Source organism: Schistocerca nitens, chromosome 5 (genome assembly GCF_023898315.1).
Source record: "Schistocerca nitens isolate TAMUIC-IGC-003100 chromosome 5, iqSchNite1.1, whole genome shotgun sequence".
Taxonomy (NCBI): domain Eukaryota; kingdom Metazoa; phylum Arthropoda; class Insecta; order Orthoptera; family Acrididae; genus Schistocerca; species Schistocerca nitens.
Window position 1 is genome coordinate 80,074,795 of NC_064618.1, and position 25,267 is coordinate 80,100,061.

Genomic DNA, 25,267 nt, shown 5'->3' on the forward strand with positions numbered 1-25,267 from the left:
AAAAGGGTATGAGAAAGCTAATTCATCCAACCTAACAGTAAGATACACATACCTTCCTCTCATGTCCTGGACTACTCCTGGCAAGAGCTGAACTGCTGCCACTTCCAGACCCAACTCTCCTATGCCTGTACCTCCTCTGTCGTACTTGCTTATCACCGGGACTTCCGCAGCTCACAATCGATTTTGCTTGTGATACTCCTTTGACCACCAGAGTTGCCATGACAGGGTTCTGTAAGGAAAAAAAAAAAAAAAAAAAACATACAAATGTCAATGACACAGGCACATTGCTGAGAATACTCCTCACACTAGTGTCACAGTCGCATCACTATTTAAGTGAAATTATAAGCCCTGGATGAAGCATTCTGTGGAATGTGTTAATGCAGATCTTGGAAAATCATTCAAGAGAGAAGAAAATTCACACATGGGTGTAGCTAACGTATCATCCCTCACTCAATAACATGTTCATGGTATTTTTCATATATGAATGGTTCTTGTAAGAGGATACTTGCAAAATTAAAAACTAGAACCATCCGGTTTAACCAAGGTAATGTCCATCCTATCCTAGTGATTTCTGCTTTTTTAGGAAACATTCACCTGGAAGACAGGGCTACCAAATAAATGAAGTTACAGTTGAAACAGCTACCAGTACAATAAAAAATTGCAGCTTGGACAAAGGAGGAGGAGGAGGAGGAGGAGGAGGAGGAGATTAGTGTTTAACATCCCGTCGACAACGAGGTCATTGGGGACGGAGCGCAAGCTCGAGTTAGAGAAGGATGGGGAAGGAAATCGGCCATGCCCTTTGAAAGGAACCATCCCGGCATTTGCCTGAAAGGATTTAGGGAAATCACGGAAAACCTAAATCAGGATGGCCGGAGACGGGATTGAACCGTCGTCCTCCCGAATGCGAGTCCAATGTGCTAACCACTGCGCCACCTCGCTCGGTGCTTGGACAAAGACAAGGACATTAAAGAAAAAGCATTTAGTGTCTTCTATCAAAGTATAGAAGCCTTACAAATGAAAAAGATTAACTTGCCATATCAATTCAACAAAATGAAAAGGTCAATGGAATTTCAGCAGACTACTTGTTTCACTTAGAACATCACATCGAAATCACCGAAACTGAACAGCATCATCTTTAGGGATACAAGCTAATGTCATGTTCCTGTTGAGTCAATAAAAAGAAAGGAGAGTGGCTCTATATACGAAAACTGCAGTTAAGACCAGACCCTTCAGGTTAACAGATATGTTGACCAGCTTTCTGAATGCTGTACCACAATGGTGGACCACACATTATATAATGTGTAGTACTGACAGTTTACATACCACCTGAAGGGGTATTTTAAACTCCAAAAACAAACTAAAAACAGTTTTAGTATGGTTATGAAGACTGATCTGGAAAATCCTTGTTTGTGACGACCTTCAAACTAATGTTTTGCAAAATAGTACCAACTCAGATCACATAGAGTTGTCAATTTTACTTTCCACAGTAAAACTGCCAACAGGGATTAAAACACAACAGTGCATCAGCTGTTGATAATTTCTTTTTACACTTAAAAACCTGCAATAATTTAGCTGTAAAACCAATAGTCAATGGTTTATCTGACAATGATGGTCAAATGCTAGCAATGATCTGTTAGGCACAGTTCGTAAATTATATCACAGAATCATAGACAGTGTCTCACTCGGAATGTTTAGAGAAAAGTTATGGGACGAAAACCAGGGAGAAATTTATAAATCAGATCTTGTTAGAGGAAAATTTAACTGGCAAGATTAAACAGAAGCGAGGATAGGGGGTGCATAACTGCTGGGATTAAAGTGTCTTCCGCTAAGAGGAGAGAGAGCTCTGCATAATACAGAAAACAAGCAGTAGACAAGATATGAAAGTCCGTTACTGCCAGTACAGCCGAAACCTCCACTATGTCATTAAGAAAGGAAAACTCGTATACTATGCTTTAGAATGAAACATTCCACAAGAAGCAAAAATTATTCAGAACATCATTAAATAAGAAACAAACAAAACTACTAACTCCACTGAAATTGAGTCCCCAGAAAAGAGCTCTGGTGGAAACGGAAACACTTTCAAATTATTGGTCACTAAATTCAATGATTACTTCCTCACGGGGGCTGCAGGCAGTGCACCCAGAACATACAACCAAATATGTATTCACTAGATTTTCTTGTGCAGACACTGCATGCACCACTGACAGACATTCGTTTCAAAACTACAATATCCAAGAAGATGGCAGAATTCATAAGGTCACTAAAACGTTCTAATTCTAATGGCTATGATCGTGTTTCTAGCAGAATATTAGAATCTTGTGCTAACTCGATAGTATTGCCATTCAGCTATCTTTCTAATCAATCAACGACTCAATGCACATTTCTTGACAGTTGCTGTTACAACAGCCATCTAAAAACTGGAGATAAGCAAACCATTTATAATTACAGGCCTATATCTCTCCCCCTCGTCTTTTCAAAAGTGTTTGATAAAGTAGCCCACCATAAAACAATGCATTATTTAACAGAACTTGTTAACTACCTATCAGTTTGGCTTTTTAGGGGATTCTCCACCCAGAAACCAACATGAGACCTCACAAATTGATGTGCTGGGGCAGGGTTAAACAAGATTGTGTGGATCACAGAATTCTACACAGCAAACTAAAGTGTTATGGTATTAAACGCATCTGTCTTGCATGGACAGAATGTTATCTCTGTAACAGAAAGCACAGGTTCCCACTAACAGACTGTACCTTAGGCACAAAGATAATCTCAGAATGGGGGAACATAGCATTTGGAGTGTCACAAGGATCAGTACTGTGCCCATCCATTTCTCACCCACACCAAAAATCATCCATTGCTTAAAAAACTGTAACATTTGTTGATGACAGAAGCACATAGGGCCCAAACTCAGCCTTAACAGACACAGTTCAGATGATAGCTGAAGACACCTGCACGTGGTTCACAGCTATGAGTTAACGTCTTAATCTGAGAAATATTCAGACTATGCAATTTCAAACCAGTAATAATGATCTGTTAGCATGAGAAGTAGACATTAATAGTCACATGCTCAATGAAAACCACTGTGATCAAAAGTCACCTGTCCACACAAGTGATCTAGATTATCATTAGCAGTTTGTGTGTTTCTTACTGTTAGACTTAGTTTAATCTCACTAGTAGTGGAATCCAAACTTACAAATTTAAAATTTCATATTAGTGCGCCGGTTTTTGCATCCTATATAAAATAATCTATTTATTTGTTTATTGTTTAGCACAGAGTGTAGATGCTCACACCTATCTGATAACTGTAATCTGCTTATTGTTTTCTCTTCTTGACTGAATGAAAAATCTTACTTGCAATACGTGTTCAGTATCGTGTGTTGATACATCCTGGGCAGTTCCACCTCATCCTTTCCCATGGCACATTTACATAGAGCACAGTAGTTCTTTGCAACCACAGTATGGGCCCACAGTAGAATGAGACTGGGAAAAGGCGAAATGAGCTTGGCAAAAAAAAAAAAAAATTCATTTACTAATAGTGAATACTGTGTCTAAGACTCACAATAGGGGTAGTATATTTGAGAGAAGATTGGGAAGATTCCAGCTGGATTATATCATAGCTGACACAGATACAAAATTCAGATATTGGATTGTAAGGCAAACCCAAGAGCAGCTAAGGACTAAGATCACAAGTTAGTAACAATAAAGAGTAAACTAAAATTTTAGACAATAATCCAGAAAAACTAATGTGGAATACAGAAGTAGTGAGGAATGATGAGATGCATTTGAAATTCTCTAAGGAAGTGGATACTGTGATATGGAATACTACAGTACAGTTCAGCTGAAGAGGTGTGGACATCTCTAAAAGATTAATCACAGATGCTGGAAACAAACATAGATACATGCAAGGTAACTGTGAAGAAGCCTCGGGTAACAGAAGAAATACCTCAATTTATTGATGAAAGAAGGAAATACAATAATGATGATGATGATGATGTCCTATACTCCGAGGAGCTTAGGGGATGATGCAGGAGACCAGCACCGCTGTACTAGGCAAGGTCCTAGTGGAGGTGGTTAAAGATCAGGAATATTTAGGAATACAGAAATACAAGTCACTTAGTATTGAAATAAGTAGGAAATGTAGGGAAACAAGGGAAAATGGCTGGAGAAAAAATGTGAAGAATCGAAAAAAAAATGATGGTTGGAAGCACTGATTCAGCATACAGAGAAGCTAGAACAACCATGAATGAAAGTAAAAAGGAAGGATGGCAACATTAAGAGTGCAATTGGAATTCCACAGTGAAACACAGAGGAGAGAGTGAATAGGTGGAAAGAGTACATTGAAACTCTTAAAGGCAGAGACATTGTCTCATGACATGATAGAAGAAAAAACTGGAATTGATATGAAAGAGATAGGGGATCCAGTATTAAGAGTCAGAATGTAAAAGAGCTTTGGAAGACATGAGATCAAATTAGGCAGAAGGGATAGATAACATTCTATTGGTATTTATAAGAACATTGGGAGAAGTTGCAAACAAACTACTATTTAAGATGGTTCATAGAATCTATGAGACTGGCAACACACCATCAGACTTTCAAATAAATATCATCTACACAATTCTGAAGATAATGAGTACGTATAAGTGCAACAAATAACACACACTCAGCTAACACTTAATGCACACGAGTTGCTGACAAGAATGATATACAGAAGAATGGAAAACAGCCAAGGATCTGTTACAGAATGATCAGTTGGGCTTTTGGAAAGATGAAAGCACCAGAGTCAGCTGTGACATTGCACTTGCTAATGGAAGCAAGATTGAAGAAAGGTCAAAAAATGTTGACAGAGTGAGAAATATTTAGCAGTGTTATGAACTTTCATGAAGACAAGATGCACTGATTTGTCACAGTATTTCTATTAAAATTATTTATTTATTTCCATTAAAATTATGCCTGATATCAGCTGGAACACACAATACTTCTCTATATATTTTTCAAATGGTTCAGATGGCTCTGAGCACTATGGGACTTAACTTCTAAGGTCATCAGTCCTCTAGAACTTAGAACTACTTAAACCTAACTAACCTAAGGACATCACACACATCCATGCCCGAGGCAGGATTCGAACCTGCGACCACAGCGGTCGCGCGGTTCCAGACTGTAGCGCCTAGAACCGCTCGGCCACACCGGCCGGCGCCATATCTTTTTCCCCTTAGCCACAAAAAAGTAAATTACAAGAATCACCTTTTAATAAATTAAGGTCTAAATGCTTGGAATGAAAACAAAATATGTAAAGTGTCAGGTCACTGCATCAAGATAGCTTATAGAAGCAACTTACACCCTCAGCCCAGTTCCTAGGAGATTCAGGGCTTGTTGTTTGCTGTTCTGGCGAAGTTGGTGTTGTAGACATACTGCAAAGAGGATTTCGTCTCTTTGTACTTTGCTTTTGATTTTTCATCCCTGCTTGCATTACATTTACATATTTCTCACGCCTGTAAAGGTAAAATATTCAGTTAGTGAAAACTTGGTCATTTGTCCAATATATGGCATCAACATGACATCAAATTGCCTTTAGCAGCTTTATCTATTTTAACTTTTTGAATATTTATTTCGAAAGCACAGCGTTTCAAAAGCAAAATTACACACCAACTTAATAGTAATGCATTACTGAAGTTCCAACATGACATTGCCATATTTCTTATTCCATTAAAAAGACTAATTCTTAAATCTACTGTCAGACATACCACACCTTTCTCTTGTTGGTGGCATACATCATCTGAGGTGGCATTTAGAACTTTTATTGAGTTGTCTGTACTATTGCATTCATTAAGTATGAAGATTTGCTTGTTCCAACTTAGAATTAGTTTTTTCGGGTTATACCATTTTATGATAATTTCCGACATTAGAAAACTGTCTCTATGAATAATGGCAAAAATTGAGAATGAAAGCAGCAACAAACAAGGAAAGAGGTAAAACCGAAAGACTATTGGCTTCTGGCCAATCTTGCTTTTCACATACACGTCATTCAGTGGAGAATGAAGGTGTGTATTCAGTGAAATTGTAAATTACTATACAAACAGTAATACAATACTAAATTCTCAGCGAGGAGGGGTGTTGTTTTCAGGTGTTAATAAGATAAAGAAAAATTGATTGAATGAATGAAATGCAAATATGTAAGTAAGTGAAAAAAACTGTATGAGAAGAATAAGACCTTCATAACAAGATTTTCATGTCTACACACCTTTAGGAAACTACTGGTATCAGATGCAGGATAGAGGCAGACATTCAACAGTATCTACCATTTTATTATTCGGGAGGACGACGGTTCAATCCCGCTTCCGGCCATCCTGATTTAGGTTTTCCGTGATTTCCCTAAATCGCTCCAGGCAAATGCCGGGATGGTTCCTTTCAAAGGGCACGGCCGACTTCCTTCCCCATCCTTCCCTAATCCGATGAGACCGATGACCTCGCTGTCTGGTCTCCTTCCCCAAACCAACCAACCTACCATTTTATTGAATTTGATAACCTATTTCACTCCAAAAGCTACGATAAATTTGATGTCATAGCCTTTCTTTCTATGAAACACACTGTGGAACTTTCTGAGACAAAAATAAACTGGTGAAGCAACATGGCACTCAACTTTAAGAGTAAAAATAGCTTTCCATACCAATGTGAGCTTTAAAAAGAAACTAATATAATAAGAAAAGGAAATATAATGCTGTAAGAAACTACATGCATATCTGCCTTTGTGATGTTATCTGCACTGACAGTGTGGCTCCATTCTTCACCTTCCGAACAAAACTACTCACTTTCCATCCAAATTATAAGTGCATCAAGAAGAGCTTACTTTCGCAGTTGTTGCTCCCACTGTTCCAACTGCTTTGTCTTAGCACGCAATTGTTTCTTTTGTTCTGCCACTTGGAGAAACTGTGCATGTACTTCAAGATAAATATCGTTAACTCTATCCAGCTTTCGTTCATAATGTTCTCTGATGTCCTGTGCATGCCTCAGCTCTTCGTTTCTCCTTTTTACAAGATCTTCCTCACACCTGGGCAACCGTGATCCACTAGACTGCAGCTGTAACATCTTGCTGCGCACTTCTTCTTTCCAAGTTGCCTGTAAATACAAAATAAATTATGGAAATGATTTCGTTACATTCAAGACACTTCTCTAATTATGAAACAGCAATTTAATACAAACCTGGGTTTTAAGATATTTCTCTGGAGTTGTACAAAGCACTTCAACAGCTGCAATGTCAAGGTGCATCAGAATATGTTTGAATGATGGCCTGTTGCGGGGCTTGTCACTCCAGCACTGCTTGATGAGGAGGCGGAAGCCATCCGGGCAGGTACTTGGTATTGGCAATTGTAAGGAATGGTTCCCCACTCCAAACATAATTGCTGATGAGTCTACATCTTTGTAGGGCACCTCACAGGTTAGCAGTTCCCACAGCACAACACCATAAGACCTTTTAAATTTCAGAAAATTTCCTGAGTTACCAACAATAAAGACATCAGACTAACTGGTCTTGTATAGCAGTAATAATATATTAAAATTACAGGATACAGTCTTTCTTAAAAGAATCTTAACAAAAGTATTATTTTCTACAAGTGGTTATGATAATACAAGAAGTGTACTGCCAATTATTTAGGAACCTTTTATCTAGTGTTACTGTGAATGAATGAAGAAATGGCTAACATTCACTTTAACTACTACTTAAATGTGTATGTAATGTACCAATATTGATTAATATACAATCTTAAATGTAGCTAAAATGATATGAAAATAGACGGCCTATTTTCTAGTTTCCCTTTTTCATCAGTCCCACATACTGCAATTTGTCATCATATCTTTCATATACAAAAGAAAATAATTACTTTCTTTCAATATAGATATTGTATACAAGCAGTAATTTCAACTGAAGAGGGTTATCTGATTACCAGATGTCAAAACAAGGGCAATGGAGCAAGCCTGATAAACATACAGATTGAAAATCTTGCTTGCTAGATGAAGGATACAAACAGGGAAAACAAAGGGTAAGATGCAGTTACTAGGAGGATAGAAAAGTAGTCACAAACCATCATGTCATGGGCAAAAGGTGCAGGAAAGGATCTGGAAATTTATTTTAAGAAGCTTTGTAAATATTCGAAGGTGGTCATGATTTACCACCAAGAGCTGCTGATAAAGTTCCTTTATTGAGCAAACAGTTTCTGTCCACGCACCATCATCAGGTTTATAAAACATTTACATCATACTAGGCAATATACAATGGCACCAAATGATAAAATCCCTGTATTCATCACTGTTGTCAACTAGTAGTACAAATTACATCACCTATCATAAAAGTGTGGCAAACACTGCACTCACTCATGTTACACAAATAGTCCATCTTAAGGTGAGTGCACTGTCTGGCACATTTCTATGACTGACAATGTAATTTGTATTACTATTTGGCAACAGTGATGAATTAATGGATTTTATTATTTGACGCCATTGTATATTACCTAGTATGACGACGTAAATATTTTACCCGATAATGGTCCATGGACCAAACCAGGTAGTTCAATAAAGAAACTTTATCAACAACTCTTGCATCTCTTGTTGGTAAATCACACTGTTCTTCATACTGCTTGTTGATCACAGAATGTGTGTGTGTGAGAGAGAGAGGGGGAGAGAGAGAGAGAGAGAGAGAGAGAGAGAGAGAGAGAGAGGGAGAGAGAGGGAGAGAGGGAGAGAGAGGGAGAGAGGGAGAGAGAGGGAGAGAGGGAGAGAGAGGGAGAGAGGGAGAGAGAGGGAGAGAGGGAGAGAGAGGGAGAGAGGGAGAGAGGGGGAGAGAGGGAGAGAGAGAGAGAGAGATGGAGGGGGGGGGGGGGAGGTGTGTGTAAAGGTGTAATTTAACAGTGTAATATTACTCACCAAATATCTACTTTCTCAGAGCATGGTTCATTTCGTATAATTTCTGGAGCCATCCAGGCTACAGTACCAGCAAATGTCATTTTTGTGCTATTCTCATTCCATTCACGGCTTGTTCCAAAGTCACTTATCTTCACTATTTCTCCTCTTCCAATCAAAACACTAAAAATGAAGAAAATTAATTTACTTAATGTAAAGATCTAGAGAAAAAATTTCTTTAAGTAATACATATATTAGTAAATACAGTATGTAAATTTTTTCACCAGAATGTAAACAATTTAGAAGTAAAGGCAACAACTGATTACATAGTATGGGTATTGAGTCACCGGCAGGCATATAAAGAAATCCTGACATTGTGTATTCAGGTGGCACAATATTCATTATAAATTTTAAGTAAGTATCCATTTAAGTAAGTATCCATTTTTCAGTGAAACACAGCTAATTTTCTTCAATTGCTAAACAGTTGTGTCATCATAATAACTTTGTTTTCATGCTAACTTGGAAGATATGACACTGGACTCGCATTTGGGAACACAACTGTTCAGATTCGTGTCCGGTCATCTAGTTTTCGAGTTTCCACGATTTCTCTAAAATGCTCCAGGCAAATGCAGGGACGGTTCCTCTGAAGGGGCTTGCTCGATTTACTTCCCCATCCTTGAAAACAATCCAAACCTGTGCTCCATCGCTAATGAGTAATGACCTCGATTTTGGCAAGACGTTAAACCCCAATCTTCCCCCCTCCCTTTTTTAAATATGGGCTAACACACCTCTGGAACTCTGACATATCATTTCTGCTGTAACTATGTCATATGTACAGGGGCATTCAAAAAGAAGGAACAGGTTTCAAATGTTTATTGCTTCCAAACTACAAAAGATAGAAACACACAATTCCAACATTTGTAGAAACAGAACAGTTCAAGTTTTTATGCTTTCACTGTGAGCATCATGTGTTACATGACAAATATCAAAATGGTGACTCATTTCCTACCACACACGGAGCATCTGGTCTCTTGGTACTGGATTCAAAGCTTCAACAGTGCGATGTCACAGACTTTCAGGAGTGTCAGGCATAGGGGGGACAAAAGCGCAGTCTTTTACATAACCCCACAGGTAAAAGTCACAATGTGTGAGATCTGAGATGTTGGATTGGAAGAGGAGGAGCAGCAGATTAACTTCGTCGGCACTGGCCTCCCATATCTCCTGACCCCACACCTTGTGACTTTTATCTGTGGGGTTACGTAAAAGACTGCATTTTATCCCTCCTATGCCCGACTCTCTTTTAAAGTCAACAACATCGCTCTGTTGAAGCTTTGAATCCAGTAACGAGAGACCAGCTGCTCCGTGTGTGGTAGGAAATGAGTCACTATTTTGATATTTGTCTTGTAACACATGGTGCTCACACTGAATGCATATAAACTTGAATTTTTCCCTTTCCAGGAATGTTGGAATTTTGTAGTTTGGAAGCAATAAACGTTTGAAATCTGTTCCTTCTTTTGGAATACCCCTGTATTACTTTAATGTGGAATATGGCAAGCTTGGATATGTCAGATTTACTCAACTGTTCCACACTCCCTTATTTAGCCTTCTTTGTATGCTACTGTTTTCACACAGCTATATGGAAATAAATTATTCAATTGTGTTCTATTCTGGGGTAAGAGAATCATATTAAGTGTGGAGTCTGCCTCTGAGAGGCTCTCTCTGCCTCCAGAAAAGTAAGGTCAACATCAGGAAGGTACAATTAATCCCAGAATCATCGTTTGTAATTTTATGGAATTATACCTAGACTTGCACTTAACTCAGTAATTTGATCCAATACTTAGTAGGTGTGCAGACTACATTCAGGCAAGTAATAATCTGGATAGTCAGCTACATTCAGTTGTCCACACATGGACATATGCTGGACATTTAAGACTGATTCCTGATATGTGAGGAAAGATAAATCACATTTATGCCCTATAATGTAGCAGCTTTACCAGTACACTGATCAGTAAGTTTTTAGTAATACATAGACCAATCATTAATGATACACATTGTAGGACAGAGGGTGCAAAAATTCAACAAGCTAGCTACTGTGACACATCCATGTACCACGTAAATGGCTGTTCTGTAAAGACATTAACACACAGCAGTGACACAAATGATAACTCTTAGCTGATAACGCCATTACTTTGGCCAAAGCACTCAAATCATTTATGTAAAGTGCTGTTAATTTACAATCGATACATTCAAATTTCTTTAATCTGCAATTAAAAGCAGTTTTGTACTGGTTACCGAAAATAACAACAACAGATGATACAAACAAACATTTTCTGACTTACTTTGGACTTTTAAGATCTCTGTGAATGATCTTGTGTTGATGAAGATAATTCATTCCAGAAGCAATCTCCTTTGACCACCTCACAAGACGAGCAGGAGGTACTTCTTCTCCATCCTTAAGCAGATTGTACAGAGGGCCATATGGGCAATACTCCATGACTATACAGTAACATGGAGCCTGTGTGCAAACTCCCCTGGAGAAAAAAAAGGTTAATTCCTTATAAAGTGTATGCAGTCTTCTGTTTTTTGTATGCATATTCATTTTATTTTCTGAAGAACAGTGCTGATACTGAACATTTTTACAGGAAGATTTCATAATTTTAAATGTTTGTGTTCATTCGCAAGTACTGGCAAAAATTAGTCCTCTTTTTATATGTAGGCACAACCACCAAACTCCAACCTCACATGTAGCCTCCTGCCAAACTGTAGCTAAGGCCAGGTTCAACTGCTGGGATGTTGGAGGTGAGAGGAGTGGGGGAGGGGGGAGGGGGGGGAGGGGGGAGGGGGTGGACTACACCACTAACTTCATTGGCTGCTAAGATCTTTTACATTTTCTTAGCATCTTCTCTGAATTACCAGCTAATTACTGACACATATTCCTCAATTATATTGTGTTTGCAGGTTTTTGTGCATTTCACAATGTCTTCTTACAAGCCCATCTCAACGTGAGGTTTCACCAATATTTGAACTGTATTCATTCCAATTAATGTACACACTACACTACTGCTACACTAATACCAAAAACTGAACATAATGAGGAAAATAGAGGGAACTCGAAAGAGACTACGTGACCAACTGCTGTATGTGATGCTGAAGACTTCCCCACAAACTGAATTGTGGAATCTGTGTAGCAAAAAAATGGTTCAAATGGCTCTGAGCACTATGGGACTTAACATCTGAGGTCATCAGTCCCCCAGAACTTAGAACTACTTAAACCTAACTAACCTAAGGACATGACACACATCCATGCCCGGGGCAGGATTCGAACCTGCGATTGTAGCAGTCGCGCAGTTCCAGACTGAAGCGCCTAGAACCCCTCGACCACCGTGGCCTGCTATCCGTGTAGCAAAGGAACTCATTCTACAAGTGATGCAATAGAGAAAAATACAATGGTATTAGACTCATAATGCCACTATATTGTTCGCATTTTTTTTGTAACCAGATGGTAGTCTGAAGGTGAAGTTAATACTGTAATGGCATAAATACACTATTTGGATCCAGTTTGGAAGGCTGGAACGCTTGGACACCTTGAAGCAGGTGAGTTCAAACGGCACTCTTAGTAGCTTGTGGTTACAGTTCCCAGAAACACATAATGCTTATTATGTACCAGTTCAAGCGCAACAGAGAGAAGGCACCCCACAAGAAAACTCAGTGATGTCTACAAGACAACTGTATGTAGAACTTACAGTTGCATGATGTGCTGCAGTCTCCTGAGAAAACTATGCCAGACAATCAGAGCATTTGGCCTGTATGTCAGCTGCCTCATATCATTTGTGTCTCATTCAGTCATGGCAATGCAGAGATGGGCTGTTTACTGTGCAGCCAACAAGGGACCATGAGTGAATGGAGGAATGTGCTCCTCACAGTAGAATCCCATTTCAATTTTCAGAATGATTCTTGTTGCACATTCATACGCACAATCACAGGAATGTTGTGTGAAAATATCATCTTAATAATAGTGAGATTTTCATGTGAGGGAGCACCAGGTTGGATAGGCATATGAAGCCCCATATCTTCAGTGGTCATCAGAGGAACACTGTTAACACATAAATACAAAAATAAGGTACATGTCATGATAACACGGAAATGGTGCATGCTGAGGCGGCGCCCTCTATGTCCATAAATTTTGTTTGTGAATTGTATCCATCATTGCTCTGTGCTATTTCTTTATCATTTATGCATTACTAAATGCATAGCTAGTGTCTCTACTGAAGTCATTTTCACTGCTTCAAAGCTGATAACGTGTTCAGCATAGTGCTCTTCTGAGCTGAACAATGAAACCTATGGCCATTAAGATAGGGGTCTGTATGTGTCAGTTTTCTGTACATGGGGCTTCTGTTCAACCTAGACATCTGGGAAACTGCTGGACACTCATTTCCCTCCTGAAATTTTGAAATTATTTGAGCACAATTTTATGACCACCTATTTTTTGTACAGTTGGGAACTGCTATGAAATGAGTAATGGAACAGCCATGGCTTCACCAGTGTCACCTGCCATAGCTAATTTTTTCATGGAGGATTTTGAAGAACGAGCATTGAACAGCAGTTTCTTCCATCAATCCTACTTCTTCTGATATGCTGATGTTTATTTTTTAATATGGTTGCCCAGCAGTGATGCACTTCTAGCAGTCTGTCGACTATTTGAATAGCATATATCCCAATATAAGATATAACTACAACTGGAGAAGGATGTGAAGTTACCTTTCCTAGGCATAATATTCGTCTCAGGTGTGCAGCTGGATCGTAGCATCATCTTGACACAATATTTCCGCGGTCCAACTGGCCGCCATCTTCATGTGAGAGTGCCGGTACACGATCTCACCAGAACTGACTTCTCAGCGCGAGCGACGGCCCCTATATTGGCCGCAGATGGTCCACAACGCGTGCGCGAAAAGGTGCCGTAACTGCCCTCTAGCGCAAGCAAACATACCACGCCACCAGTGGTGAAAACAGGCGAAATCGAGACATCGCTATCAAAAATTAAAAATTTTATTCCGACGATCGAAACACAGACTGTTGTTTTTTAATGTCTGATAACATTAATGAGATTACCAGATAAACAAATGTCTATGGATTCCTTTAAAACACAGTCCCAATAGTGAGATGCAGGGGCAACCATTTGTGTCTCGTCATACAGCATTCTATGTCCCTCAGTGAGACAGTGCTCCGCCACTGCAGATTTCTCAGGTTGAAACAACCGTGTGTGCCGCTGGTGCTCAGCACATCAGTCCTGAATGGTCCGCATTGTCTGACCAATAGAAGCCTTCCCACAGTGGCAAGCGATCTTGTACACACCGGGCTTCCTCAAACCCAGGTCATCCTTAACAGAGCCAAGAAGTGCTCAAATCTTGGCTGGTGTACAAAAAATACTTTATATGATATCTTTTTAGAATTCTTCCTATCTTCGAGGAAATGGCTCCCAGCAAAAGGCAGAAAAGCCACCAATTTGCAGGTATCTTCTGGTGGTTCAGGCAAAGGTCCGAAATGGAAAGCACGACGGATCTGAAACAGGATTATTTCACATAAGGACCACCACAGCTCTGAGATTAACTATCTGATGACAGTATTCTAAATGGGTATTCTGTCCATGATATTAGCTCGACACTGTTGACCAAACCAAGAGATGATGTCATTCAAACAAGCCAAGAGGACTAGCACATAGTGCAGCTTTCATTCTGCGATGCAGCAACTAGTAAGATAGGTAGAGTCCTAAACAGGCAAGGAATCAGACCAGTCTTCCAGCCACTCGGAAAAATTAAAGAAATGTTGCTACCTATTAAAGATAATCTCAGCTTGGGTGGGCTGGGAATTTACAATATTCCTTGCAAGTGTGGCAATGATTATGTGGGCCAGCTTACACAGGCTCCTTGTCAGTCATTGCGTTGAGCATCAGTGACACCTTAAATACAGATATTTGGAAAAATCAGTTGTGGCTGAGCATAGCCTGTTAAATAAACAAAAGATTTTGTCTGAACAAATGATAAAACTTGCTCACACATTGAACTGTTGAGAATATCACCAGGGAAGCAGCTGAAATTAGGCTATGTGAAAACAACTTCAATAGAGACACCAACTATGCACTTAGCAATGCTTGGAAGCATGCACATGATAAAGAAAGAGCACAAAGGACAATTTTTCGCTGTTTACTGCCTGATCAAGGGATGGTGCCACTAGCAGCAATGGATACAGTGCACATGTAGTGAGTTATACTGCCTCAAGACAAACCTACAGTTTATAATTGTAATACTTGTCTGTGTTGAACTTACACGTATGATCTCCTCGTGACTAGATTATCTCTGCATTTTACATTTTTAAATCCGATCACTATTTATATGAAATACTGAAAATCAGTTTTTTTGGTGCCCTGGAAGCCTTAGATATGTAACCTGCAATTGGGTCTGGATTCTGTGCCCTGGGATAGTGACTTAGTAATATAAGTGTGCTATGTGTGGAGAAGTAGTGAAGCCTATGGTAATGTGACTGTAAATACAAAGCAGAAGTCCGCTGTGGGATGAAATGCAGTGCAAATTAAATGAATTCTTGGAGATAGCATACACTACTATGCACTTAAATATCTTTTAGGTCCCAAGTTTCTTATAGTTTCTATAGGCAATGGAATTTGGAAATAGTTTACTGGAGATTTTCAAAAGTGTGCATGAAAAAATGTGGCAGGTGCACATCCAAAATAGATTTAAAATGGGTAATCAAAAGCATTGTAAAAGGTGGAACAACTGGTAAATAGTGCTATTTACGAACAACATTGAGCTAATGATTACCAGCAGTCAGTAGGTAATGCACTTAAGCTCTATGGAAATACTCACTTGAACTGTACAATATTCGGATGATTAAGCTTCCTGAGATTCCGAATATCAGTTTCCTTCTGTTCACGTACTTTCTTCACCGCAACCATTTCCTTCTTCCACTTGCCACTGAAAACAGCACCTTGAGCTCCAGATCCCAACCACTGCAAATCACTGATATCTTCAAAGGGTATTTCCCAGTCATCTGTAAAAATATTAGTAGGTTTTTTATGAATGCAATTAAAAGTAAAATGCATTGTGCATACAGCCAAACTGGTATGCTTTCATAAAATAAGTCTGTTTCATTCACAGCCACAGAAAAAGTCAAATAAAGAACACATTACAGAAAAACAAATTATCTATAATTCTCAGCTTGCCAAGTTGATAGCTTTCTATGCATCACATCCTTGCCCTCTCCACCATTATACTTTTTATTTCTCACTTTATGCTCATCCACACTGTTACAATCACAATTTCTCTTTTAATTGAACTCTTCCACTGTCTGCATTTAGTTCCATTCGTATCTCTTTCATTTTCTTCTTCTCTTATCTTCTAATTGTCTGACTTCATCAGTAATTTTCTTACTGTTATTTATTCCATCGGCATCTCTCCTTCCTTACTCAGCTAAATAACTATAAGCTTGTCTCTACCTTTGGTGACTCCTCTTGAATGCCATAGTCTTAAGGAGAGTAAAACTTCTTAAACATCTTTGTGACTAAAACTTCCTTGTGACTCCTATATATTTGTTTGAGATTGGTCCTTTGTTTCCTTCATGCCCCATAGCACATCTAACTCTGGGCTACACCAGTCATTTGTAGTAACGTGTGTGGGAAGATATTTTTCACTGCTTGTATGTTGTGGCAATTACATGTGAAATTTAGTCTGTTTCAGGTGGCTCAAGCCTTAGTGCCAGTACTGTGCAAAGACATCACATACTTACAATATCATATTTATTATTATTTTGAGCTTTTCCTCATTACAGAGGCTTATCTCCAACATAATAATTTACTTGGAAATTACAATACAAACAATAAACGTTCTTAAACTATATTCTCAAAATATTCCTCCAGGTGTTTCGATCTTGTGTGTCTTCTTCCTCTGCGCCCATTCTCCTCATTGTGTGCTGTACATTTTGGAGCCAGGTGGTCATAGGTCATCCTCTTCTTCTTCTCCCCTCCGGTTCCCACTCCAGTATCAATTTTGGTATTCTGGTTTTCTTCATTCGTCGTTCATGCACGTACCACTGTAATTTCTTCCTATCCATAACGTCATATATTTTTTCTTTTATTTCCATTCTCCTTATTATTTCGGTGTTGCTTATCTTTTCTTTCCTGGAGATTCTTGGCGATCTTCTCCAAAAGTCCATCTCTAGAGCTTGTAATTTTTTAATGTGCTTCATGTTAATTGTCCAGGTCTCCGTTCCATACAGAACCACACTCTCTAATATGGATTTGTATATTAATTTTTTAGTTCTGCTCATTACATTCCTGCTCCATAAGACTGAGTTAAGCATCCCAATGACCCTCCGTCCGCTACTAATTCTTTTATTGATTTCTGACTCTGATTTTCCCTAGATTTCTAAAATGGATCCCAAATAACAGAAAGTGTTTATCTTTTTGATTTTCTTTCCTTCAATGTATAGCTCATCTGAATCATTAGTCAAGTACTCTGTTTTTTGGTAATTAATCTTCAAACCCCAAGTTTTGTATGCTACTGCTAGTTGATTGCACATATAGTTAGCATCCTCCCCATCTTGTGCTACGACTACTTGATCATTAGCAAATAATAAATATTTCTAATCCCATACTATTACATTTACGAGACCATGTTCTATATAGATTTTAAATAATGATGGTGACATGGGACAGCCCTGTAAAGGGCCTTTGCTTGTTCTAAATTTCTGTGAAAGTTTATTACCAACTTTCACTTGGCAAATGTTATCTTTATACATCTGTTGTATTATTTTAATCAAGGAAAGGTTTATGTTTGCTCACCAGATATGGTGGTACCGGGGAAATAAAATACCCGGGGTGGACCAAAACTAGCAACGGCTGCCTTGTAGTATGATATTGGCTTATCAAAGGCTAAAGGAAGAAAACCTTGAGTACAAATTACCTGGTCCTCCGGGTTGGGGGTTGTGCAGTGGGCCAGCTCCTCACTCACATAAAAACATAAAACTGCTAAAAAACCTAAATTGGAACTTTGGACGACGAACTGGCGGTGAGAAATGGAAAATTATGTTTGGATGCTGGAATGTGCAAGGTATATCATATTTATACAGGAAAAAAAAGGGAATATTTTTTTAAATTCTTGATATGGAATTATATGTTTGCTGTGGAAACCAAGACAATACCTGTGATTATCTGAGAATTAACTTTTTCCTCTTCCTTCTTCCCCACCCCCCCCCAAAAAAAAAAGGGGGGGGAGGGGGGAACAAGAAACAAAAGAGATTAAATAAATTTATCTGATGAGTCTTAATTCTCATGTTATCAGTTCTACCAATACAAAAAAAAAAAAAACTCTCCAGCAATTAAGTTGCCACTCCACTCTTTCCCAGAAAATAAATTCCATATTTTTTCATTGGTGGGGTGCACTCAGCCTCATGATGCCAAATGAGGAGCTACTCGACCGAATAGTAGCAGCTTCGGTCAAGAATACCATCCTGATGACCAGGAGAGCGGTGTGCTGACCCCACGCCCCTCCTATCCGCATCCTCCTCTGAGGATAACACGGCGGTCGGATGGATCCTGGCAGGCCACTCACGGCCTGAAGACGGAGTGCTATCTTATTTTTTTCATTGGTGTGTACTTCGTGCAATTGCAGAGAAGAGTTAGTCACTGGTCATATTAGGCAGAGATCTAGTATCACTGAATAACACAAAATGCTTTTTACTTTTTAATCTCTTTTACAAATTCTTAGGTTATGCAAAGGGTGATGGGCAGCGTTTTTTCAGTATGAACTTCTGCCTGTAGATGAACGCTTTCTGTGAACCAGTAACAAACAAGTGAAACTGTCCCTTTCAATGTAATTTGTCTGCTACTATATTTGTAATCAATTAAATAATGTGACAACAATATCCAATGCCATGGATACATGAAATTCATCATCATCGTCATCATCATCATCACAAGTCACATTTTGTTCTTTGTTTCTCCACTGTCACTGTAATAATTAGTACAGCAACAGGAAATCACTTCTGCTCCTTTGCCCAGGAGATGTAAGAGGATGGATTCTTATCTAAATCATTATGAATTCATCACCCTCTACTTGTACTAGGAATTCATACAGGAAATTTAAAAATACCCTCATACAAAAACATTTTGCAAAATAATTTAGTGAACTGCCTCATTTACAGTTAAAATGAACTGTTTCAATATTCTGCCCACCCTGGTGAAATATTCCACTTATCTATCCTAGAACTGATCTGTGATAACTCTTGCACACACCCTATTTTACAAACAAAAAGTTGAGATCTTTACAATGGAATGAAGTGAGAACTCTTACATAATAAATATGTAAATTAGGTATATGATGAGTTATCTCTTTAACAAAACATTCATTTCTTTTTAACAAAAATCATTGCTTTTGTATGTATAATGTTTGTAAAATGGTTATATGAATAAAAATGCAAGCAAGCTTAAATATAAAGAAAAATTTAACTTTTTAAAACTTACTGAAAATATCTTTCAAATAAAGCTTATTGATTATGAAATCTTATTGCAAGAAGCAATGTATGATCATCTTCATACTTGTAAAAGAAACTGTCAATGAACGTGTGTTTTTTTGACATGCTCTGGATAATTTTGTCATTATGAAGGCACAGTGAAATGACACTAGTATATATCTGTTCTTGGGGACCACAACCACCCCTACATGCAGTTCGTCTCTCCTCAGCACTACAGCATCTGCCAGTAGGACAATGCAATATGTCCCATGCTTCGCACTGTACACGCCACCACATTTCTCGGATTTAAACCCAATCAAGAATCTGTGGGATCATCTCAATCAGGCTCTTCATGCCACAAATCTTCAAATGAGAAAGGTAGTGCAGCTGGCCACAGTACTGGAGACAGCACAGCTGCACATCCATGTCGGTACCTTCCACAACCTCACTCACTACAGTGTACATTACAATGGCAACAAAGACACTACGGTCACAGTGGACACAACTTCATCAGCTACATGTAGGCCTACGTATTTCCTAAAATTCTTTGGCAGTAAATTGCTTTCTTGATGATGACAGAAGCGGATATTTTTGAAATTTCTGATTTTTATCTAAAATTTGCAGTGACGAGTCCAACACGAACATTTAGTACGACACCTCGTCTGTTCACCTGTATCTATTGCACAGAGAAAACGTAAGTTCATAGTCTTTAAACACGGTTGTTGTTGACAGACGGAAGCGAAACTGACCTTGCTTGCTCTTGATCTCGTGTGAGGCGGCCTTGCCAATAATGGTCCAGACGGGGCGCAGACAGCCGATGAGGCCATCGATCCAGCCGGCTCGGTCCTGCGGGCCTCGGGGGCCGGCGCTGCACACCTCTGCCTGGGCCGGTGGGGGTGGTGAGGGTGCCTGGGCACCCAGGGGGCTGCCGCCGCCCCCGCAGCACTCGTCCGCTGCCGTGGGGCTGCCACTCAGCTGTCCCAGCTCCTCCTGGATGCACAGGATGCTGCAACACAAACAGGTCACAAACTGCATCACTCAATTGCTATAAGCACATCACGTGTCATTTCCAGCATTCGCCAATAAGCGAAAACAGAGGTGTAGTAGCTTATGGCGAAGAGAAGCCATTGAGCAAGTGGAGGGAATAACCTGCCAGGGGATCTAAATATGGAATTTAAGATTCTGTAAATCTACTAATATGCCATCCTCCAATGTTGCAATTGTGTCAAATATGGTAGCACCATTTGTTTCTCAGAAAGCCACAAATTTTAGGAGGGTGCGACTTTCAGTTTTCCAGAGTCTTCCAAATAAATTTCAAATACTGAAACAAACAACTTCTAAAATAGTACCTTCAGTTTGTCCAGCACTGATTGACGGACTGGACGATTATACAGGGCGTTCGTAAATTCCCGTTATAAATTTCTACGCCTTGTAGTGTTGAGTGAGTAGGTAATGTTTAGAATTGGTGCTACAACCATTTGAAAACATACTGGTAAAGGGTCCACTTTTACAAATTAATGATTTGGCGTCACCCAGTACATCACTTTTTTTACTGATCCACTTATTAAAAGCCAAATAAATTGCCTCTTCAGTTTGGGTGTGCGGCGTCTCCTTGGAGCACCACAGTCACGCCTGCAGGCAGTGAAGGTACTGGCTGTTGATATACTTTCCGGGATGTGAGGTCGTGGTCCAAGAACTTTTCTGCTCCTTACGTTTCGTCCAGAACTGCGCTGGACTTCCTCAGAGGCGCTGCTCCGCTGAGTCTTGCTGCTCCGCTGAGTCTTGCTGAGTCGGCAAGACTCAGCGGAGCAGCGCCTCTGAGGAAGTCCAGCGCAGTTCTGGATGAAACGTAAGGAGCAGAAAAGTTCTTGGACCACAACCTCACATCCCGGAAAGTATATCAACAGCCATGTCACCCGGTCGTGAAAGCCTTCATTCTACAAGTGAAGGTACTCTTTCTCGAAGCCGTTGCGTAACTGTAGCGTAAAGTGTATGCGATGGAGTCTGACGCTGTGGAGGGCCATCTCGAAAAGGTGACGAGCAGCTCTTCCATGACCGTGAACTTCGCTATTCAGAAGGATCATGTAAGTATATTCTGCAGACGAGTACTCAACCATCTTCATCTAACACTCACGGACACGTCGATGAGGCCCGAACCCTGTTCAGAGGGGTAGACAGACAGACCTCAAATGACATCAGCCAACTCGGCGTAACCACCACCCACCATGGCTACCCTGTTACATACTTACCTAGCAAACTTATTTCTAAACGGCTGTAGCACGGAATCCGCACGTTTCCTGGACATGGGTTCCTATTCAAAATATTATGTAATCACTTCCGTCTACAAATCCTAGAAGTTTGTAACGGGAATTTCCGAACACCCTGGTATGTTCGTTGTAGTGATGACAGTGAAATCTATGCTATTCGATACCCCTGCCACATCCGCACACACTGCAAAACCCTTTTTCTGTTTTGTGGCTAATGTTCAATCCCACTTTATACAGGACTCTTGCAATCTCTTAACATTTCACAGGAACCCTCCGACTCATAGGAAGATGCCATTTCAGCAGTTTCTTACCTTGTCCATTTCATTTCGCGGTGTATACGACCACAACTAAACTTTGATGGAATCTGAATTTGAAATTTAGTAAACATAAGCTGGCGCCGTGCAGCAACGATGTGCAGTAGATACACGAAAATATTCTCTTATCACCTGTACCGACACTGCCATTGATAGCGGTTCCTGCGTTTCGAATAATGTTTCCAAGATGCAAACATCTCCCACCTAGTAGTAGTAGTAGTAGTAGTAGTAGGAAACGTTGTAAACATTATTGGAAAAAATTGTTGCAAAATCGCCATATATAATCAGCTTAGATGACTTTCGGTGTGTGGAGTGGGAGGAGGCTAATGGTGGTACAGTACATGTATTGATGGAGGACGGAACTAATTCACTTATTTCCGGTCGCTACTAACCTTAACTTTCAATATTGCCTCCTTGTTGACTCAGCGTTGCCGTGTTACAGCACAGCGGTAGTACGATTTGTGCTGTGTGATCTGTTGCGAAATTTATGTCTTAAAAAGAGTGACGATTAGTATAAAAGCGTAACTGGTCCAGTAACTTTTTTATTTAAATAGTTATTGACACAGCTGCAAGCTTTCCACATAAATCGTTAATGATATATGAAATTAAAACACCAGCAGCTCCAGTCTTTCGACTTTATTGATTTTGTACAAGGAGTCGAGCACTCAAAAGAAAGTTAACAGATGCCGGAGATGACTTTCTCTAGACCAACCTCCTCCTTGTGCAGATGAAGCGTCCCGTTTGTCTTTTAATTAATGAATACGTTCATCAAGCTTCAAATCCGGTACAGTACAGCTGTGCAGTAGCCCTGACTGCTGATATTTTACCCACAGCGAAATAATTTCCGTTTGATAAAAATGCGCTAAACAATACTGCGAAGCGTGACGCAACATCTGTATTGTTCAAAAATAACGCAACATATTCTATCATTAGAATATTGGTCACACGCTCAGATCTGATCAAAACTAAATATCGAATCTTTTTGATCTACATTAAATCTACAATTAAGACGATTGCGTTATTATTTAAGGAAACTTCTTTATCACGTCGAGAAATTCATCGTGAAGCTTACACTACTTCACGCTATTACAGACAATAATTCGAATTTCTTTCAAGAAAGAGAATGAAGCGTATTTTACCTAAAATGTTATTTTTTAATTTCGAAACAGTATTTCTACTGTTTCACTCTTTCACGAACACTGTAATAATTAAATGTACGATTACTGTGATCTAATAGCTAGGAACAAGTGAAGGAAGTATAACGCGACAGAGATTGATATTAAAAGGTATAAATACATGTTTCTATATTTAACCGTTTACCTATGACCGATCTTAGCAGATGCAGCTAACTCAGGATAGTTACTTTATTATCTGCAACACTACTGCTGACAACTGAAGTCAAAAAATAACGCAACATCTAAATCTATAAACATCCATGAAGTTCACGACAGAAGGAACATCCCACTGCATCAGTTGTCAGGGTTTCTTCCCAGTCCATTCACGTATGGAGCGCAGGAAGAATGAATGATTCTTTGAGCGACTCAGCGCGTGCAGTAATTATTCTAATCTTTCCTCAATATCCCTATGTGAGCGATACGTAGGGGGTTGTAGCATATTTTTAGAGTCATCATTTAAAGCCGGTTGTTGAAACTTTGTTAGTAGACTTTCTTGGGATAGTCTACATCTATCTTCAGTACTCTGCCAGTTCAATTTCCTCTATATCTCTGTGACACTCTCCCACGGATCGAACAAACGTGCGACCATTCGTGCTGCACACTCTGTATACGTTCAATATCTCTTGTTAGTCCTATTTGGTACAGGTTCCAAACACTTGAGCAATATTCTAGAACCGGTCGCAATCTCATTTGTAGAATGATTGCACTTCCCAGTATTCTACCAACGAACCGAAGTCTACCACGTTTTCCCCACGACTGAGCCTGTGTGATATTCCATTTCATATCCTTCAAAGTGTTACACACCGGTATTTGTAGAGTTGACGGACTCCAGCAGTGGCTCAGTGATGTTATAGTCATGGGACACTACGGTTTGCCGTTTTGTGAAGTGCACAGTTTTACATTTCTAAACAATCTGCCAATCTTTGCACCACTTTGAAACTTTATCAAGATTTCACCGAATGTTTATACAGTTTCTTACAGACAGTACTTCATTATAGATTACTCCATCACCTGCAAAAGTCTGAGGTTACTATTAATACTGTCTGCAACGTCATTAATATACAACATGAACAGCAAGGGTCCCAGTACACTTCCCTGGAACACATCCGAAGTTACTTCTACATCCGACGATTTTCCATCCAAGGCAACATGCTGCGTCCATCTTACCAAAAAGTCTTCAATCCAGTCACAAAGTTCATTTGAAACCCCACATATCCGTACTTTTGACAATGAGCGTAGATGTCGTACTGAGTCAAATGCTGTCGTAAATCAAGAAATACTCCATCTACCTGCTTTCCTTAACCCAAAACTTTCAGTATGTTACGTGAGAAAAGTGAGAGTTGGGTTTCGGATGGTCGATGTTTTCGGAATCCGAGCTGGTTGGCATGGAGGAGGTCATTCTGTTCAAGAAATCTCATTATATTTGAGCTGAGAATACGTTCTAAGATTCAGCAACAAATCGATGTCAAGGATAGTGGACGGCAGTTTTGTGGATCACATATACTACCTTTCTTGTAGACGGGTGTGACCTATGTTTTTTTCCGTGAACTGGGTACGGCTTTTATTCGAGGGATCTACAATAGATTACAGTTCGAAGAGGGGCTAACTCAGCCACAATTTCAGTATAGAATCTGACGATTCGATCGGGTCCTGAGGCCTTGTTAAACGATTTCAGCTGTGTCGATACCACTGACACTAATACTTATTTCATTCGTCTTTTCAGTGGTACGAGGATTAAATTGGGACAATTCTCCTGGGTTTTCTTTTGTAGACGAACATTAGAAAACAGAGTTAAGCATTTCAGCTTTTGCCTTGCCACCCTCAATTTCAGTTCCTGTCTCATTCACCAAGGACTGGCGTTATTAACAGTCTCTACATATGACCAGAATTTCTTCAGGTTTTGTGAAATATCATTACATAATATTCTGTTTCGATAGTCATTGAAGGCTTTACACATTGAAAGACAAACGCGTTCCATTCAGCATCTCTCTACCTATAGCCATACGCTTTGTCTTACATCTAGTATACAGTACTCTCTGTTTCTTAATAAGTTTCTTTACAGAGACTGTATACCATGGAGGTTCTCTCCCATTATGAACTG

General features: G+C 39.5%; 1 protein-coding gene across 2 annotated transcripts in view; it reads right to left on the bottom strand.

The window, feature by feature from the left end:
* The window catches only part of LOC126259898 (mitogen-activated protein kinase kinase kinase 13), a 379,295-nt gene that overhangs the window by 18,175 nt on the left and 335,853 nt on the right, over positions 1–25,267 (bottom strand). For both annotated transcript variants that reach the window (XM_049956979.1, XM_049956980.1), the window contains exons 2-9: positions 20,160–20,416; positions 15,768–15,951; positions 11,229–11,420; positions 8,914–9,072; positions 7,198–7,465; positions 6,845–7,113; positions 5,336–5,489; positions 53–229 (exon numbers count right to left, since the gene is read on the bottom strand). In XM_049956979.1, coding sequence (XP_049812936.1) covers positions 53–229; positions 5,336–5,489; positions 6,845–7,113; positions 7,198–7,465; positions 8,914–9,072; positions 11,229–11,420; positions 15,768–15,951; positions 20,160–20,416 — 1,660 coding nt within the window. The remainder of the gene's footprint in view (positions 1–52; positions 230–5,335; positions 5,490–6,844; positions 7,114–7,197; positions 7,466–8,913; positions 9,073–11,228; positions 11,421–15,767; positions 15,952–20,159; positions 20,417–25,267) is intronic.